The sequence below is a fragment of the Xenopus laevis genome, chromosome 4S, assembly GCF_017654675.1.
Source record: "Xenopus laevis strain J_2021 chromosome 4S, Xenopus_laevis_v10.1, whole genome shotgun sequence".
NCBI lineage: Eukaryota > Metazoa > Chordata > Amphibia > Anura > Pipidae > Xenopus > Xenopus laevis.
This window is the reverse complement of record NC_054378.1, coordinates 113,858,189-113,871,609: the sequence shown is the minus strand read 5'-3', so window position 1 is coordinate 113,871,609 and position 13,421 is coordinate 113,858,189. Positions and strand designations below refer to the sequence as shown.

Sequence of the window (13,421 nt, the reverse complement as noted above, 5' to 3'; positions counted from 1 at the left end):
GCCTGAACCGCGGGTAAACCTGCGGGCCTCGGGTCGGCCCGCACATCACTAGTAAGAACCTATAAAACTGTAGGCTTGGGTTTCCTATAAGTGTATAAAATTGGGGGAAGTTAGTATCTATTAGTAAGGGTGGCCATACACGGGCCGATTCGGCAGCTTATCTGCCCGTTTGTGGGGCAACCGGTGGGTCTCTCCGATCGACATCTGCTTAAACATCAGCCCGATGTCGATCTGGCAGGTTTGATTCCTCCTGCAATCAAGGACCTTATCAGATAGTTGCTGCGGTGACCATATCCCATGCTCTAATGGGGGTGCTAAGCACCTCAAGCATAATAGGTATTTCTCCTTTGGTCCTATATGGAGAATTCTATAGTGCTTCCAGAGATCCCATAATATTCTCATGTAGTGTTGTAAGAGGGTTGTCGGTGTCTGGGTTAAACCATTTATGTAGGTAATTTAAAGGAGAACTAAATAAGTAGCTAGAAATGTTGTACATTAGGTTTTGTAGTTCTGTACCAGCCCAAGACAACCACAGCCCTTTAGCAGTAAAGATCTCTGTCTCCAAAGATGCCCCAGTAGCTCCCCATCTTCTTTTCTACTGATTCACTGCACATGCTCTGTGCTGCTGTCATTTATTGAGTTTAGGGACCCACTCACAATATACAGTACACATATAATAGAAATGTCACAATATAAGGCTGATTAGTAATTAATACAGATATTTACTACATGGCAGCACAGAAACCAGTGCAACTAGCATCAGAATTTAATAATCAGCCCTGTAGCATCAGCTTATATTACAGACCAACCTCATTTTCTGCTGGATAATTAGTGACGAGCCCTAAGCTTAGCTTCTCAACAGCTGCTCAGAGCCCACTGAGCATGTGAGTGTCACAGACACTTTCCAAGATGGTGACCCCCTGTAACAAGTTTGAAATCCTGGATCATTGCTGCTATTGAGAAGCTGAAACTTTAGGTTGGTGAAATAAATTAAGTATATAAAACATGGCATTTTAAACCATTCATTGTTAGGGTTTAGTTCGCCTTTAACTGACCTGCCAGATAATATTGTTGCATGTTGAGCAGAGATAGCCCTCACCTATGATTTGGGGCCATGAGGGTAGTCCTTTTTTTTATTGTAATATCTTTAGTTCACCTGTCAGGCTTATAATCTGAACTATCTGAGAAGCTCTTCATTACCCTATAATTGAAGTAGATGGAAAGGCGGGGTGACAAAAACAGAGGTCCTAAACAAAAAAAATAAACAAAAGACACCTTAAAACGAATCTAATTTTTGGTAGCCACTCTCAATGGCAACATCGGAAGGCTAATTCAGAAATAAAGCCAACTGAAGATTTTAAATGTCACATAAGTGGAATATTAAAAGTTAATTTAAATATTTGGAAAAAAAAGTTTCCTGAGTAATAAAAGGTTTTAGTTAAGTCTATTTCCAGAAGTTAATAGCTATTCAATTCCATGTGATGTCAATTCAAAATTTGCATGGGTAATTAAAGCCCACTTAAAATTTTAAAAGATTACATTTTCTAAATAAACACTTGGCTGCATCAGCAAGTAAATAACTTGTATCTTAGTTAAAAAAAAAACAAAACCTTACATTGAAATCAAACATATACTAATATACAAAATCACCAATGGACAGTACTTGGGGCATAATCATTCCGCTCCAGAGGCTTATGGTGTAAATATTTCCATACAATGAAATTGCCTTGTTTTCTGAAAAGTTCTGCTAAAAACATTAGACGTCTGAAGGTGACAATCTGTGCACAGATTATGCAACTGAAATTGTGCAATCGTAACAGTCTCAGAGAAACCCTATTTAGCCATAAACTCAAGTGACCACAGCAACAAGGAAATAATTGCAGACTAGCCTGTAAAAGCAAAGAGGCACAGGAACAAAATTCAGCTCTGTCCTTTCCATTACTTAAATTCCTCAGATAAGTGTTGCTGCCATAAATATGGCATTTACTGGTACAAGAAGAGGAAAAAGCGACAGGAATTTGGCCAGTTTTTATGTACATCCCTTGGCTTAAGTCAGTTCATTAAGAAGAAGGCTGGCACAGTCTAAAGGCAGGAGATTCCTTCCACCTATCCTTCTAGGTTCAGAACTGCTGAATAATCATTTTCTTCTTCACATCATGTGTGAATCTGTTCATCTTGAACAAGTCGCTGTCGTAAAATGCCGAGAGGTTGTGGATGTTTATCTGGCGAGCCTAAATACATCAAAATAAAAAAGTTAAACAGTTTGTAAAGTTTAGGATACACCAAATCCTGGATTTGTCCAAAGACAAGCTTTTTATTTGCAGGATTTGGCCGAGTGTCTGGCTGAAGTGAATCCAAACGTATTATTATTGTGAATTTAGAGCAGAAGTTTGACAGCTCAACCAATAACTAGTTTGCCAATTATTGTTCTTGATTTTGGTAATTTGCATGAACAAAGTAGGGTTCATGTGAAACTTGTGGTGGATGTTCAGCATTGGCCAAATTCTAAAATTGTGGATTTGGTGCACCCCTAATTAAAAAAAGAAATTAAAAAATAGTGGTAACTTCAAATAATTCTCTGGATTTAGCATTAGTGCATAGGAAGAATCTCCTGAGTTTTCTTTCACCCTCTTGAGAGAATGACCACACCAATACCGTATGCCAGACAAATATACCATTAGAGGAACAGTAACGTCAAAAAATTAAAGTGTTTTAAATTAATAAAAAATATAATGTATTGTTGCCCTGCACTGGTAAAACTAATGTGTTTGCTTCAGAAACACAACTACTGTTTATATAAATAAGCTGCTGTGTAGCAATGGGGGCTGCAATTCAAAGAAGAAAGGGCTCAGGTTACAGAGCAGATCGCAGTTAAGCTCTATAAAACATGATTTCATCTGTTATCCACTATTTAACCTGTGCCATATGGAATTTTTTTTTTATGTCCACCATTGCTACTCAACAGCTTGTTTATATGAACTATAGTAGTGTTTCTGAAGCAAACAGGTCAGTTTTAACAGTGCAGGGCAACAGTACATGATCTTTTCATTACTTTAAAACACAATATTTTGGTGTTACTGTTCCTTTAAATTTGAATTCACAGGAATCTATCAATCATTAACCAAAAGAAGATATTCCAAAAGAAAAAAACACACACACATTACCTTATCAACTAAATCTTTTTCTGCCAGTTCTATAGTATCCTGCTGTGCACCATAACGATTCCTCTGATAGGTCACTTGTTCAGCGACCAGTTGTTTTAGTACAAAGAGCAGAAGTTCATTATTGTCTCTTCTGAATGCCAGGTAACGAGCAAATGTCTTAAGAAAAAAATAAATTAACAATAAACGGAAGTATAGCAAACACTTTTCAACTTAACATGTTTTCATGCACAACATAAGCTGAATAAGCTCCTCTGGGGATTTGTGTATTTTGTTTGGCCGCGGAGAGCACTATAAACTAATTTTAGTAGTAGTTATTAAGTTTTTGGAAGCATATTAACAATATTAGAACTATTACCTTTCTCATGCTTCTCATAACACTGAATTTCTGTGTGTCAATGAAACTCTCTAACATAACCCTAATGGCCATGTTTACATCATCCTCCACAACATAGTCTCGCAGATGAATTCGGGCATGAGCCTCAGCCATGCGGATCATAGATTCAATATGACGAACAGTAATTGGGATGCTGCCAGTAGCCTAAATGATAGAGAACAAGGGAAACACTGGTGAGTACTGAAGCAGAGTAAAACGACCAAAGGATGTAAAGCACAGACACTAAGCAATTACGCAGAGCTCTTCATTGCAACTGCTTTTATAAATTTTAGACATTTTTCAACAAATGCAGTTCAGCCATTTTCAGCTGCACAGTCAGTAAAACCTAAGTCAGCAAACAACAGCCTATATCAGTTCTATATTTTTTAAAAGGAACATTTGGTATTTAAAGGAAAACTATACCCCCAAAATGAATACTTAAGCAACAGATAGTTTATATCAAATTGAATGACATATTAAAGAATCTTACCAAACTGGAATATATATTTACATAAATATTGCCCTTTTACATCTCTTGCCTTGAACCACCATTTCGTGACTCTATCTGTGCTGCCTCAGAGATTACCTGACCAGAAATACTACAACACTAACTGTAACAGGAAGAAGTGAGGAAGCAAAAGGCAGAACTCTGTCTGTTAATTGGCTCATGTGACCTTACATGTGGTTTGTATGTGTGCACAGTGAATCGTACGATCTCAGGGGGCGGCCCTTATTTTTTAAAATGGCAATTTTCTATTTATGATTACCCAATGGCACATACTACTAGAAAAGTATATTATTATGATAATGGTTCATTTACATGAAGCAGGGTTTTACATATGATATGATGTGAGCGATTTCTTTGAGCTAAGATCCACTGACCAATTCTTAAGCCACAGAATCCTTGCCGATATAGATCGCGCCAAAGGTCCTGGTGGTGGTTTGTGATGCATCGAGTGTGGCGTCGCATAAATAGGCTGATGCATCCACAATGGAAAGAATGGATGCTATGAGCTCGGATCTAGGCACTCCATTTTGTGAAGGGCCTAAGCCCATGATTGTATTGCTCTGGATACCCATGCTGAAGACGATAACGGTTGTAGTGCAGCTCCGGAGGCTGAATAGATAGCCTTTAGAGTACCTTCTATCCGTCTGTCGGCTGGATCTTTAAATGCCGCAGCATCGGTAACCGGCAGGGTGGTAGATTTGGACAACCGTGATACTGGAGCATCCACAGTTGGAGGGGTGAACATTTTATCCACCAACTCCTTAGGAAATGGATAAGACTTTGAAAATTTCTTAGTAGCTTGAAACTTTCGCTCAGGAAAATTCCATTCTTCTTGAATCAAGTTGGTTAGTTGATCATAAGCTCATAAGTGGTCTGACCCTTCTCCTCCTCCTCTGATAGCATGATATTAAGAACTTACAGTACTCCCTTAATAATGCATTGCTTCCCCCTTGGTTTTCTTCATCATCTGAAGATGCGTCTGACGGAGGGAGTTCCCCTTTCCGACTGGGAAGAGTCTTGATCTGCTGATGAGACATCAGATATGTTATGTAAGGTGGCAAGGGTCTTAGGGCTGTCTGCTCTCTTGCGCTTGGCTGAGTGTTTGTGGGTTAGTTTGGATAGTACTTTTCCCAAATTATCGGCAATAGCTGGGAGTCCCTGCAAGGATGCCAAGGATTGTGTACAGCCCAAAGTGGCGCTACTGCCTCCTACGATTTGGGAGGTAACCTGTGATTCATCACTTGCATCCAGAGGTTGCAGTGAAGAGAATACCTGGGTGGGAAGTGTAGACTGTCCCCCAGAGCAGGTTCTGCACAGCAGTTCGTTCTGGCCACCCAAAAATTTTGTCCTGAGCCGCTGCTGGGGCTATCCCCCCCGCCCTAGGGAATAAACCCCCTGCTTTACCTTCTGCCATCCTTTTAGAAGGAACAGGTAGGCGTGTGGGGTAACACTGCCAGTTCAGACTCTTATTGCCCTCCCTTCGTAGGGAAAGGGTTAATCAATCGGCCAGGAGTATGAGCAGGGAACAATGTACCCGTGCGTGCTGACAGTGCGGAGCATTGTGATAGCCTAAGATGGCGCCCGTGCTTTTTGGCGCGCTTATTTGCAGCCGTTCCCTCAACCAAGATGGCGCCAACGCTATTGTCGTGCGTGCTGATGCAACAGTGCCCTTAATATGGAGCCATGAAAGCCCGCCTCCCTGCGGCCGCACGCCTCTTCTTCCCTTCTCAGCTAAACCTGCGTCTGCTTAGGAGAGGTTCGCCGGCCGCAAAGTTGTGGCGGATTAGTGCGACCCCTGTCCCCAGGGTGAACAGCTAGTGCCGCACATTCTCGGAAGCGTTTTGAAGGAGCAGAGGAGGGAGGGTGCTGCATGTCAGGCACGGAGTCCTTTGTAGGGAGCCGATATCCTAGTATATGTTGAGGAGGCTAGAAAGGGGTAGAGGGAGCTCTGCTTACCTGAGAGTCCCCTCTGTACCTCTGCCTTGTCCACCGTTCAGATTTTCTGATCCTAGGGGAGCAGTAATGTCTGGGGGGTTCTGACCAGCCTTTTTCAGGTTGGGAATCCTGCCCCAGGTTGGAGTACCTCGTAGTAGGTCAGCCCTCAAGGATGCAAGGGTTACACCTGCTCCTGGGGTTGCCCGTTGTCTGTTGTAGAATTCCTGATGAAGAAAAACTTATTATCCCGATCAGCGACTCCATCCTCCCAGTAGCAGGACACTTAAAAAACTGAGTACAGTAAGTGTGTGGGGTCAAGCTGGCTATCCTGACACGCCCCTTAAATATTTCATAAGTGTCCTGCCTCCTGGAGGATGGAGCTTAACCCTAGCATCCTTGTGTCCCCCAGAGCCGACAGAGAAATGTGAGATCTAACAAGTTTCCTATTAATTTACCATGAACTATAATTTACAGACAGCTCAGAGAAGCCCACTATTATAACAATTGTATTTCATATAATTATAAATATACATTATCTAGCAGTCACTTTACCATAGACTCCTTCCTAAGGTCACTGTACATCTTGGCCACTTTGTCTTGATCCATCTGGTTTAGCTTGGGCCGAATCTTCTCCTTCGCATATATAATATATTTCTTCAGCATCTCTTGTGGCAAAGGTTCTACTCCAAATGTATTAGGCAGTGCAAATTCCTCTGCATCTCCATTAGCAATATCCTTGATACTAGGGTGATGCTTAATGTGACTGCCAACAACAAACCTTGCCAACATCTCATCCTGCAAGGTAAGTAAATTAGATGTTATATTCCATGTATTTTTAAGTCCGTCTTGCTAAACCCTGTGTCTGCAAGGACAATACATTCTTGCTGCTAGAGTATTCGAATCATGGTGAAGTCACTAAACATAGTGTAGATTCAAAGAAAAATTGTGTGTCCCCCCCCACTGAACGTCTAGTCTAATAGAGCCTGATTTCCGGTTGGGCAAAATACTATATTTGCAGGCGCTATGTCACCTGTACCAGGAGGCTTCACCAGACCACACTCAGTGGGAGGCAAATTTTTATACAGTAGGTCCAGTTTAAGATGTAGCATAGAGCCTGGGGCAACAGATGGATCAACCGTTGCTGGGGATAACAGGTTGGCAGATCATTGCTGGAAAATATTTTAAAAAATTATATATTTATATATATCTCGATCAACAAGGCCACATACCTGAACAGCATCCACAGTGTCCCTAACCACACACAAAACGTCAAACCGAGACACAATGGGCTCCGTCAGATCAACATTCTCAGAAAAGGTCAATGAAGGGTCATAACGGCCACCTAAAAGAAAAAGGAGATAAAAACTTATGTACAGCTGTTTTTCATGCAAAGCAAAAAACAATTACGTATACTGTGTGTATATTTGTATTTATGTAGCGCTACTAGTATTTAGTGAATACATAACCAAACAAAATAGCAATATGTGCCTTAAGCCATACATTTAAAATATTCAAAAGCTCACCAATAGGGTTTGCAGCAGCTATAACGGTACATCGGGCCTGCAGAGAGGTTACAATGCCAGCCTTGGAGATGGAAATACTTTGCTGTTCCATGGCTTCATGAATACTAGTTCTGTCCTGGTCGTTCATCTAGAAAAGCAAAACATTTTGTAAACAAATAGCAAATTAAAGGGAATTCAAATGTTAGATTTAACACTTTGCCCATAATCCCGTAAATCAAAATAAACTCTCTTTAATTTCACAGACAAAGCTTCCCAAAATCTATGTGGGCTAAGTGAAATAATCTGGACACAACAGTTAATTTACTGCAACCATGGTGCCTATGTATTTTTAACAGTGCATAAAATAACTTCAGAAACTGTCACAGATGGTCCAATATACAAACCACATTTTTCACCTTAAAGGAGAACTAAACCTTAAAAATGAATGTGGATAAAGATGCCTTATTTCATTTACTGAACTTATTGCACCAGCCTATAGTTGCAGCTTCTCAATAGCAGCAATGATCCAGGACTTCAAATCTCTCACAGCCCAAGGCTGTGGTTGCCTTGGGCTGGTACAGAAGCCCAGAAGCCCAAAAATAATGGACATTTCTAGGCTACTTCTTTAGTTAAGCTTTACTTCTTTAAGATGCAGTTAATAAATCAATTAGCTACTTGGAGAATAAGAGTTCATTGAATTTGATCATGTGCAAATTTTAAGACTGTGCAGTCAGAGTTTTAAAGAGATGGTACTGACCTTGTCAAACTCATCAATTAAGCACACGCCCCTGTCTGCCAGAACAAGAGCTCCAGCCTCCAATGTCCATTCCTTAGTAACTGGATGGCGCTGCACATAGGCTGTCAGACCCACAGCAGATGCACCCTGTCCCGTGGTGAATACTGCCCGACTAGCTACTTTTTCCACATATTTCAGGAACTGGGATTTTGCAGTTCCAGGATCACCACACAAAAGGACATTAATATCACCACGGACTTTGTGTTTCCCTCCTGCCAAATTGGAACAAAATATTGAAGTTTGTTAGTCACTGACATCAGGTGTGAAATGTGTATAAATTAAAAAGTACTGCTCAGTGATGCAGCTACAGAGGGGGCAGCTGATGAATTGCAATAGATGGTAAATCATGGGTTACCCGCAATTTTTGGGGAGGGATTGGGACATTTTTGCAGAGTGCCAGGCCCCTGTAGTTACACCACTGGCTCTGCTCATGTTAGCATTAGTAAACAATTCCTATAAATGCAACTTCATTTTCCCTGTCCCAGTAACAGTGAAGTCAGGTCAAAATTTTGTACAGTTATTTGCATCATAACATTATTTTATAAAGTTTGCTTAATACAAAATGTATTGGACCTACAAATATTCTGTTAACAAGCTTTAATAAAACCAGCCTATTGGGTATATTTAATGTTTACATGATCTTCTAGTAGACCTTTGAAGATCCAAATTAGGGAAAAGAAACATTATCCGAAAAACCCGAGGTCCCGAGCATTATGGATAAACGGTCTCATAGCTGTTGTATTTTATTTTACAGCAGTATATAATATAAAGTAAGCCAAAACCTTTTAATAGAAGATAGCAAACTGTCATATTAAAAATAGTATACATGGATCAGCCTTTATGGTTTTGGATATAGCTAATGACTTTTAGCAACTACCTACCAGGGTTTTTTGCCTCTCCACCAAATAAAGCAAGTGCCAGCCCTCTCTTAATATCCTCATGCCCATAGATAGATGGAGCAATGCTTGCAAATATCTACAAAGTAAAAAACATTTAGCACGTTCAAATAAAGCTTGGAAAGCCAATTACTACAGCTTTTTTTTTTAAGTAAGTAACGTACTCGTTCTCCAATCCGTTCATCTTTGGAAAGTGCTACAATTGCCTTGACATCCTCATCTGTCAGCTCCCCCACTGCTACTTTGTCATCTTTCTTAGTGATGTGATTGGCAAGGATAACGGTTGCAAACACCGGGAAGCCATTAGCAGTGTTGAGAGATCCGTCATAATTATTGTGATAGACTCCAGTTAGTTCCTGAAAAAGAGAAGAATATACATATACAACTGCAATTAGGTAAAGATAAAAATACCTGATTCAATTTTTACTTTACTACTAAAGAATGCTATCTGCAAGGGTAAGTCAACAGCACATTGCACTTACAATATCATCCCCTGGTTTGCAGCTATCAACAAGATCTGCAAGCAGGATTGCATCCTTTGAACGTGGCAACCTGCCAGCTGCCACTTTCCCTGGACTCTCCTGAATTGTAATGCGCTGATAATTTTGGTATACAGTCTGAAAGAAAAAATAAAAGTTAGTAAAGGACAAGATAAACCTCAGTTAAAAGTTATACACACACAATTACATTTATTTACAATATGCTCTTCATCTTTTGTCAACCTCCAGCATTTCACTTTGTAGTCCTTATAAGAACAGCCTCTAGCAGAGTACCAATTGTCCAGCCAATAAATGAAAGCATCGTACTTGCCTCTTCCATGTTGATTTCAAAGGGTCCAAGTGACTGACACTCGGGACAAGAGCCTGGCTTCACTTCCTGATTCTGCGACTGGAAGAAAGGCCCAAGGATGAAATTACACTTATTACAATTGTATTTCACCATACTGAGCTGCGGCAGGACTCCTGTGCAACAGGTCACCACACCGCTTGTGCGTATCAGCTGATTCAAGTGCAGCTGCCTAATGTGAAAAAAGAAAGACAGCATTAAGAAGGAGTCGCACTTCACACCAAAACAAGCTGCTAATCATTTTATTCACTGTGCAAACTACCAAAATTCAGCAAAATTGCCCTTTGTTCTGTACATTCATAGAAAAATGTAACTACAGGTGTGAAGAAAAAGTTGCAGGGTGGAGAATTTTTTTTTTTACCTCACAGCCACACTAAACACTTTTTTTCAGAAGCCAGCAGGACACAGATACAGGACGCAAATACAGCACGCAATGAATTAGCAAAACCATGCAGTCTATGGCAACCAAGTATCATAATTTAAAGGGGTTGTTGTGATCACAACAGTTGGAAATTCTACTCAAACAAGTAAGAACATTAACATGCGTACATGTGGAAACAATTTACAATTTCAGATGTGCCACATGGTCCTAACGATATGGATATCTTCCTTAATATTCATATAAATTCAATAGTAAGGCAGCAGAACTGATTTTATCCACTTATTTTTATTACCTAGATATCAAAAAGAATATTTCAAATATTGCTGGCATTCTGTTTGGTATACCTTTATTACAAATACATGAACAGATCTCAATAATAACTTTGCATTTACACCCGTACCTTAAAGAACGCAGCTCTTCTACCAGAGGAAGATGAGATATGCGGACATGAATCTCCCGAGCAATTCGGTCATACTTGGGGTACATGACCAATACTACCTCTTTGGCAGCTTCGTCGAATATCTTAAGCATTTCAGCAGGTGCTTCTGGCAAGAAATATGCCAACACATGTTCACGAGCAGCAAGATCTTCATAATTTACCACCAGGCTTTCCTTGTTCTCTATAAGAAAAAAATATTAGTAACTTTGCATTGATTAGATCTGGTATGAATATGCTCTTCTAAATGCTCCTGGAGCTATAATAGGGACACACAACAAGCTTTAATACTATCTATTGATGGTATACAGTGAAGTACTAGACCTAAAGGGTGAGGGGAGGCTGGGGAAGCTTTACCCAAAACGTCTGGGTTACAGAATCAGAATTCTTATAAATTATTATAAGAATTTTCAAAAGTCAACAACCTTATAAAAAGGAAGTTGTTTTAATCAAAACATATTTAATATGATCTTTCAGTGTCTCCCTGCACCTCAACCAAAGGGCTTTTGATCATTATACACTTGACAAAATAATTGCATTGACACATGGCTGGAAGACTGATGGGTGAAGCGTTTGAAACATTGTTAGAGCATATTAAACTAATTTTTAATCTACTACATTAATGGGCAATAAAATTATTAAAATACATTGAAAGAAAGATGAAAAGAAGAACCCTTCCATACTGGTTAATAAAGAAAGTATACCTTTGCACATGTCACTGATTTTCTCTTTGAAGACATTATGCCCATGCTCATCAACATGAGTTCTCAGGAAGTTCTTGAAACGATGGTAAATCTCCAGCCGAGTGGCTGCCATGGACACCCACTCTCTTACAGAGTGGCCCTTCATATCTTCAAGGTTTTCAATGCTCTCAATCATCTCTTCATCTTCCTCAGGAGCCCCCTCAGCCGCACGCTCAGCCATCCTGCGCTTCCGGGCTGGCCTATCTTCCTCCTCTTCGTCACTGTCTGAAAGATTAAGCATTACAGAAGAGAATTTACCAAGAGACACTGAAAACTATCAAAGACAAGTCATGCATTTTAAATTAAACTATAAATTAGACCGGAATTTCAGCAGGAAACCTACCATAGAGTAGTCCTCTTCTCATACGGCCAAGCTCGCGTCCCATCTCCCTGTCTCGCATTCTCATTGCCTGCTCTGCTGCCTCCCGCTGGCTGGCAGTCAGATCTTCAGCATCGTCATCATCCAACCCTTCTGCCTCATACCTATCCAGCTCGGATATCTGGCGGTAATCCCTAAATCATAAGTGCAACAAAAGGTTGGCACACTGCTAAACAAATTTAACAACCGAAGACACACTACTGCGTGTAGTGTGGAGACTTGCTTCCACCTTGTGTAATTAGTTCCTGTCCACTCACCTCTCCATGGCATCTCCTATTAGTTCCTCTCCATCCTCTTCCTCCTCTGGAAGCACCTCATCTCCAAAGATACCCTCTGATTCATCTTCAAAAGGTGGAAGGTCACGGCCAGGGCTGGAAGTCAAGGCATCACGCCGAGACCCTGTCCTTGGACTTGTTGCAATATTAAGTGACTCTGAAGAATCCTGTAATTTGCAGAAAAGTGATTTAATATTTAAAGAGACCGAGTAAATTATTTCATCCAGTTGCCTTGATTTTATTGGTTCAATTTCTGTAGAAATTCTAGTTAGCTTTAAGCTCTTGTCTAAGAGGAAGTTGGGCTCTTAAAGGTAATGTTCACCTTTAAATTAACTTTTAGTATGGTGAAGAGAGTGATATTCTTAGCTAATATGCAATTTCTTTTAATTTATTATTTGTGTTTGATGAGCTACTGAATAAAAAGTTAAATAACTCAAGTTTGCAATGTCAGCAATCTGGTTGCTAGGGTTCAAATTACCCTAGCAACCATGCACCGATTTAAATAAGAGACAGGAATATGAAAAGGTGAGGGCCTGAATAGAAATATGACTAATTAAGACAAATTAAAAAAAAATTGCTTGGAACTAGATATAATAGAACACACTAAAAGTTAAAGTGACACTTGCAGTGAAAAACTGCTCTTCAAAATATTAATGTACATTAAGGGGGTTATTTACTAAAATCCAAAGTTGTCTCATTATCTAACAACTTTTAAACAATTTGGTGTTGGAAAAGACTATAAACTGCAAATAAAATTGTGAAAACGTTCAAACCGTACTATTTTTGGGGATTTGATGCCCAAAAACTCAAGCCTTTTTTGGATTATAGTGCATAACCCAGCACAGCTCATGATATCTTCCAGTTGTAAAAGAGACATCTGGCATTGATGTCTACATGAATGTGGCAGGTTTAAGATTTAGTATTTAAAAGTATTTTTCTATTCAGACTTTTAGCAGCATCGGGGTATAATCTCTAAAAATGAGTCCCCCCCCCCCAAAAAAATGGTTCCTCCCTTTAAAACTGAACTTAAAAGTCACCTTGATCATTTTTCACTTTTGTAAATAGTTTTTACTCAAGCTGCTAAATCTGACTGTCTCTTCTTAACCTGTTAGGATTTCTAACGCGGACTACTGCTATTACAAATAACATGCAAAAACAATGTTATGATAAAAGATTTAAAAGGTTT

General features: G+C 39.8%; 1 protein-coding gene across 2 annotated transcripts in view; it reads right to left on the bottom strand.

Annotated features, from left to right (window-relative positions):
- Positions 1-1,272: 1,272 nt before the first annotated feature.
- mcm2.S (minichromosome maintenance complex component 2 S homeolog) overlaps positions 1,273-13,421 on the bottom strand; it is a 17,962-nt gene continuing 5,813 nt past the window's right edge. Inside the window, exons 2-16 of one of the 2 annotated variants that reach the window (XM_018261393.2) lie at positions 12,218-12,402; positions 11,925-12,094; positions 11,543-11,806; positions 10,803-11,022; positions 9,985-10,192; positions 9,657-9,791; positions 9,339-9,530; positions 9,160-9,253; positions 8,240-8,490; positions 7,504-7,630; positions 7,210-7,322; positions 6,533-6,775; positions 3,520-3,702; positions 3,165-3,320; positions 1,273-2,231 (exon numbers count right to left, since the gene is read on the bottom strand). In XM_018261393.2, coding sequence (XP_018116882.1) covers positions 2,121-2,231; positions 3,165-3,320; positions 3,520-3,702; positions 6,533-6,775; positions 7,210-7,322; positions 7,504-7,630; positions 8,240-8,490; positions 9,160-9,253; positions 9,339-9,530; positions 9,657-9,791; positions 9,985-10,192; positions 10,803-11,022; positions 11,543-11,806; positions 11,925-12,094; positions 12,218-12,402 — 2,652 coding nt within the window. In that variant the 3' untranslated portion in view covers positions 1,273-2,120. The remainder of the gene's footprint in view (positions 2,232-3,164; positions 3,321-3,519; positions 3,703-6,532; positions 6,776-7,209; positions 7,323-7,503; positions 7,631-8,239; positions 8,491-9,159; positions 9,254-9,338; positions 9,531-9,656; positions 9,792-9,984; positions 10,193-10,802; positions 11,023-11,542; positions 11,807-11,924; positions 12,095-12,217; positions 12,403-13,421) is intronic. The other variant, XM_018261394.2, reaches the window with a different exon arrangement.